The sequence below is a fragment of the Stomoxys calcitrans genome, chromosome 1 (assembly GCF_963082655.1).
Source record: "Stomoxys calcitrans chromosome 1, idStoCalc2.1, whole genome shotgun sequence".
Classification (NCBI taxonomy): Eukaryota; Metazoa; Arthropoda; class Insecta; order Diptera; family Muscidae; genus Stomoxys; species Stomoxys calcitrans.
The window spans coordinates 263,411,391-263,417,830 of NC_081552.1; the positions used below are offsets into that span (position 1 = coordinate 263,411,391).

General features: G+C 38.6%; 1 protein-coding gene across 1 annotated transcript; it reads left to right on the forward strand.

Moving 5' to 3' along the window:
• On the forward strand, positions 1-3,428 carry LOC106092336 (uncharacterized). Its single transcript, XM_013259169.2, has 2 exons — positions 1-138; positions 3,011-3,428. The coding sequence occupies exons 1-2, from the start codon at positions 108-110 to the stop codon at positions 3,322-3,324; spliced, it is 345 nt and encodes a 114-aa protein (XP_013114623.2). The 5' UTR covers positions 1-107; the 3' UTR covers positions 3,325-3,428.
• The last annotated feature ends 3,012 nt before the right edge of the window (positions 3,429-6,440 follow it).

The following is a 6,440-nucleotide window of genomic DNA, read 5'->3' on the forward strand; positions in this document are numbered from 1 at the left end:
ATCATAGCGTTAATTTAGTACTGAATCATTTATTGAACCATTCAGTTCCAGTGTTGGCGGTTGAACGAGTGTTTTTGCAAAAAAATAATTAGATTATCAAAATCAATATGTATCGTTTGAATTTCTTCTTAGCACTTGGTATGTATGATTAATTTGTGAAAAAAAATTAAATCAGTAAAATAAAGTCTTAGGCCCATATTCATAAAACTTAAAGTAGACTTTTTGACAGATTTCCTTTATAGAACTGTCAAATAATCCTATTATAAAGCTGTTTTAAATTTTGTGAATATGGATGTTAGCATGCAAACTTTCTAATTGACCCATATTTCAACTTTAGCAGCAAACCCCACAGATCCAAAACCTTGGGGTATAATATATTATCTGGAGCTGAGATGATTCTTTAATTTTCGTGACACCATCATTTGATATCATTTGAGAATTATTGAATTTGTTAGTGAAATGCAATGAGACAAAATCAGATAAGCATTTGCATTTACGAGGTTTGGTGTTTTGGATGTTTTTGTAAATATTCGGCTAAGGATTTCTTGTAATCCATGCATTTTAGATACATTATGTCTTCAGCAATATTACTGATAATGCTACTAGAAAGATTTTTTGTAAAATTTTAAACGTCATGGGACTCATTGTGGTTGTCTTTTGGGCCCTTTACACAAAGGTTAAAAAAGATTTGTTGTCGATTAAAATATTATATACTCGTAATAATGGTAATGTATGTTTTGATTGTTTGTTCCGTATAGGTTCAAAACTTGCTGATCCAATTTTCTAAAAGCTTTCATAGAATGTGTAGCATGGTCTGGAAGAAATATTAGGACATAAAAGTTCTCAAAATGCGACATACGAATGGGAGTAGAGTACGAAATTGTCATTTCGTAAATCGTCTTATGTTGTTTGCCAAACAAATGCCTAATGGTATGGGAGGCCAATTCATTTTATGATACATTAACGAATGGTATTTCATAACAAATTTCGAATATATAGCAAAAAACAAGTAAAAAAGAGTTAAGTTCGGCCGAGCCGAACTTTGGATAGCCACCACCTCGGGTATATATGTAAACCACTTTTCATCAAAATTCGGAAAAAAAATTCATAGAAAAGCCTAACATAAGTCACTGTGTCAAATTTCAGTGAAATCGGATTATAAATGCGCCTTTTATAGGGCCAATACTTTAAATCGAGATATCAGTCTACATGGCAGCTATATCCAAATCTGGACCGATTTGAGCAAAGTTGCAGAAAAATGTTGAAGAACCTAACACAAAGCACTGTTCCAAATTGTGGCGAAATCGGAAAATAAATGCGCTTTTTATTGGCCCAAGACCTCAAATCGAGAGATCTGTCTATATGGCAGCTATATTCAAATCTGAACCGATCTGGGCCAAATTGAAGTGGAATATCAAAGGGCCTAACACAACTCACTGCCCCAAATTTCGGCGAAATCGCACAATAAACGCGCCTTTTATGGGCGCAAGACCTTAAATCGAGAGATCGGTCTATATAGCAGCTATATGCAAATCTTGATCGATCTAGGCCATTTTGCAAAAGTATGTTGAGGGGATTAACACAACTCACTGTCCCAAATTTCGGCGACATCGGACAATAAATGCGTCTTTTATGGGCTCAAGACCTTAAATCGAGAGATCGGTCAATATGGAAGCTATATTCAACTCTGGACCGATCTGGGCCAAATTGAAGAAAGGTGTCGAAGCGCCTAACACAACTCACTCTCCCAAACTTCAGCGAAATCGGATAATAAATGTGGCTTTTATGGAGCAAAACCTAAAATCAAGAGATCGGTCTATATGGCAGCTATATCCAAATCTAAACCGATCTGGGTCAAATTGAAGAGGAATGTCGTATAGCCTAACACAACTCACTGTCCCAAACTTCGGCGAAATCGGAAAATTAATGCACCTTTTATGGAGCAAAACCTTAAATCAAGAGATCGGTCTATATGACAGTTATATCCAAATCTAAACCGATCTGAGCCAATTTGAAGAGGAATGTCGAAGGGCCTAACACAAATCGCTGTCCCAAATTTCGGCGACATCGGACAGTAAATGCTCCTTTTATGAGCCAGAAACCTTAAATCGAGATATCGGTCTATATGGCAGATATATCCAAATTTGAACCGATCTGGGTCAAATTGAAGAGGAATGTCGTAGAGCCTAACACAACTCACTGTCCCAAATTTCGGCGACATCGGTCTATATGGCAGCTATATCCAAATCTGGACCGATATGGGCCAAATTGAAAAAGGATTTCGAAGAGCCTAACACAACACACCGTCCCAAATTTCGGCGACATCGGACAATAAATGCGCCTTTTATGGCCCAAAAACCTTAAATCAAGAGATCGGTAATATGGCACCTGTATCCAAATCTGGACCTATATGGGCCAAATTGAAAAAGGATGTCGAAGGGCCTAACACAACTCACTGTCCCAAAATTTTGGCTAAATCGGACAATAAATGCGCCTTTAATGGGTCCAAAACCTTAAATCGAGAGATAGGTCTATATGGCAGCTATATCCAAATCTGGACCGATCTGGGCCAAATTGAAGAAGAATGTCGAAGGACCTAACACAACTCACTGTCCCATATTTCAGCAAAATCGGATAATAAATGTGGCTTTTATGGGCCTAAGACCCTAAATCGTCGGATCGGTCTATATGGGGGGATGGAAGCGAATTTTGAGAGTAGAGTATCAACATTATATAAAGATTTGAGGCAATTCCCGGGGAGTCGCCCCACTCCAAAATTAGGCCCCAAATGTACTTGTATACCAAAGGGGCAATGTGGGATTCTATGACAGTTATTTGGGTGCTAAATACGAATATAAATAATTTTCAAATTTGGACCATGTCAAAAGGATGCCGCAAACACTTATGGGTGTAGCGAAGCACACCGGGCTAGTATAGTATAATATATTTTTTAAATGCAGCTATTATTACATTGTTAGATAATAATTTGAGTCTTTTTTTGGCATTTCAGGACTTTTAATGATTTTTTGCTATGTTGAAGCATTTCCCGATTCCCGAAATCCAAATTTGGAATACGAAATCATTAACCCCAGAGCACCTCAAATAAACAATAAGCCTGTATTGGAAGCCATACCAACGACTACTCAACGTTCGGTGCCCATTAATACTCCACCTCCACCATCGGCAGATTCTAAGAGTTTTGTTTACGATCCGATATCGAACTCATGGACGCAGGTCAAGAAAAATGCTCCACCGCCAGCTGAAGATGCTTTTGTTTGGAACCAAAGCAATGACAAATGGTTGACCATGATACCACGCGCATAATCAAATTACTGTATGATAATGATTATTAAGCTTAAACTGTTTCTATAAGGATTATACTAATACTCAACAATAAAAAATATCCTTATTACTATTTATACACATAACTAGCTGAAATACTTCATTTCAGCCCGATATTCTCATGGTGTCTGATTTAGTGGTGTTTTCCGGGGAGAGGTGGTCCCCCAGATACTTGGCCCTGAAAAAATATCAGCATCGTTCTCTTCTTTCATATACCATTTATTTAAACCCCACATTGCCATTGGTATAAGAGGAGTTTACAGGATGAGGCGCCCCCAAACGCATGGTCCCAAAATAAGTTATCAAATTCGTTTTCTAATCTCAAATACCTTTCATTTGGGCCACATATTGGCATGGTCGAAAAATGTTTCCCTTTGGGGGTGTATTTTGAGCGGTGATGCTCTAAATACATGGTCCTACATTTGGATATCAAATTCGTATTCTACTCCCAAATACCTTTATTTGAGCCCCATATTGCGATGTTCACTAAAAAATTGCTGTTTGTGGTATTTTGGGAAAGGAGTAAACCCCCAAAAAATTGGTTCCGAAAATGGGTATCAATTCTTGTTACCCCCCAATACCTTTCATTTAAGCCCCACATTGTCATTGTCGGTAAATATGCCCTGTTAAGGGGTGTTTTGGGGAGTGGGATGGTCCCCTAAACACTAAGCCCTGAAAATATATCAGCAACGTGCTCTATTCTCATATTCCCATATGTCATTTATTTGAACCCCATATTGACCATTGGCCTCAAAATTGGATATCAAATTCGTTTTCTAATCTCAAATACCATTCATTTAAACCCCTTATTGCATAAGCCAGCAAATATGTCCGGTTTGGGGCATGGACCCTAAAAACTATGAATATCGAGCTCCACTGTCTCGACTGTCCACTGTCCTATTTGGGGGTTTTTATGATGGTGGAACAACCTAGACAATTGGTCCCGAATATTGATATCAAATTCATGGTATTTGGGAGTACCCAAATACCTTTCATTTGAGCCCCAGTTTTTCATAGCCAGTAAACATGACCGTTTTGGGGGTGTTTTGGTGACTTGGCCCTGAAAATATATATCAGATTCGTATTCTACTCTAAAATACTGCTTATTACAGCCCCCTATTGGAATGGTCAGCAAATATGTCCTATTTGAGTGGTTTTATGGGGGTGAGGTGGCCCATAAACACTTTTTCCCGAATATTGATATCAGATTCGTGATTTACTCCCAAAGACTGTTCATTTGAGCCCCATATTGCTATGGTTGTAAATTTGTTCCCAACCAACGACTTGGTCCAACATTTGGATATCCGATTCGTATTCTATACTCAAATACCTTTTATGTGAGCCCCATATTGCAATGATTAGTAAATAAGTCCTGTTTGGGGTGTAATTTGGGGAAGGTGTGGATCCACAGAAACTTGCTCCCACATTTGGATATCAAATTCGTAATCTACTCGCAAATACCTTTCATTTGAGTCCCATATTGCCATTGTCGGTAAATATGACCAATTTAGGGATATTTTGGGTGTTGGGGTGGCCCCCCAAACACTTGGTCCGACAATGGATATCAGATACATTTTCTACTCTTAAATACCATTCATTTGAGTTCCATATTCTCGTGATTGGACACAAAGTTTCGCAAATATCGCACCACTCATCTCCGAGATCTGACGTTTCTGAACATTAGGGTAAGGGGGAGGGTCCGTCCCCCCTTTAGATATAAAAAAATTTAGTACCCTTTTTTCACCACGGGATCATTATGCACCATCTGTGAAAATTTCAAGAAATTTGGTTCAGCCATTTTTATACCCACCACTGACGGATAGGGGTAGATTCATTTTGTCATTCCGTTTGCAACACATCGAAATATCCATATCCGACCCTATAAAGTATATATATTCTTGATCAGCGTAAAAATCTAAGACGATTTAAACATGTCCGGCGGTCTGTCTGTTAAAATCACGCTACAGTCTTCAAAAATAAAGATATTGAGCTGAAACTTTGCACAGATTCTTTTTTGTCCATAAGCAGGTTACGTTCGAAGATGGGCTATATTGGGCTATGTTTTGATATAGCCCCCATATAGACCGATCCGCCTATTTGCGGTCTTAGGCCCAAAAAGCCCACATTTATAATCCGATTTTGTTCAATTTTTGGTCAGTGCGTTGTGTTAGGGTCTTCGATATCCTTCTTCAATTTGGCCCTGATCGGTCCAGATTTGGATATAGCAGCCACATAGACCGATCCGCCTATTTAGGGCCACAAATCGGTCTAGTTTTGGATATAGCTGCCATATAGACCGTTCCGCAGACTAAAAGTTGTTGGTCCATAAAAGGCGCGTTTATTGTCCGATATCGCCGAAATTTTGGACGGTGAAATGTGTTAGGACCTTCGACATTCCTGTTCAATTTGTCTCAGATCGGTTTTGATTTGGATATAGCTGCCATATACATCGATCCGCCGATTTAGGGTCTTAGGCCCATAAAAGCCAAATTTATTAACGGATTTTGCCGAAATTTGGGACAGTGAGTTGTGTTATGCCCTTCGACATACTTCTTCAATTTGGCCCAGATCGATCCAGATTTGGCTGCCATATAGACCGATCCTCCGATTTAGGGTCTTAGGCGTATAGAAGCCACATTTATTTAAGGATTTTGCCGAAATTTAGGACAGTAATTTAAATTAAGCCCCTCGACACCTTTCTTAAATTTGGCCCAGATCGGTTCAGATTTAGATATAACTGCCATATAGACCGATCTCTCGATTTAAAGTTTTTGGTCCATAAAAGGAGCATTTATCGTCCGATTTCACCGAAATTTGGGGCAGTGATTTATGTTAATCTCTTCAACATTTTTCTGTCACTTACCCGAAATCGGTTCAGATTTGGATATAGTTGCCATATAGACCGATATCTCGATTTAAAGTCTTGGCGCCATAAAAATGCCATTTATTGTCTGATTTCACTGAAATTTGACACAGTGACTTAAGCCAGGCTTTTCGACATCCGTGTCGTATATGGTTCAGACCAATTTATTTGAACCATTTATTTGGTACTTGAAATATCATGTATTGCATGCCTTTTTTTCATAGTAGGCCGCGTT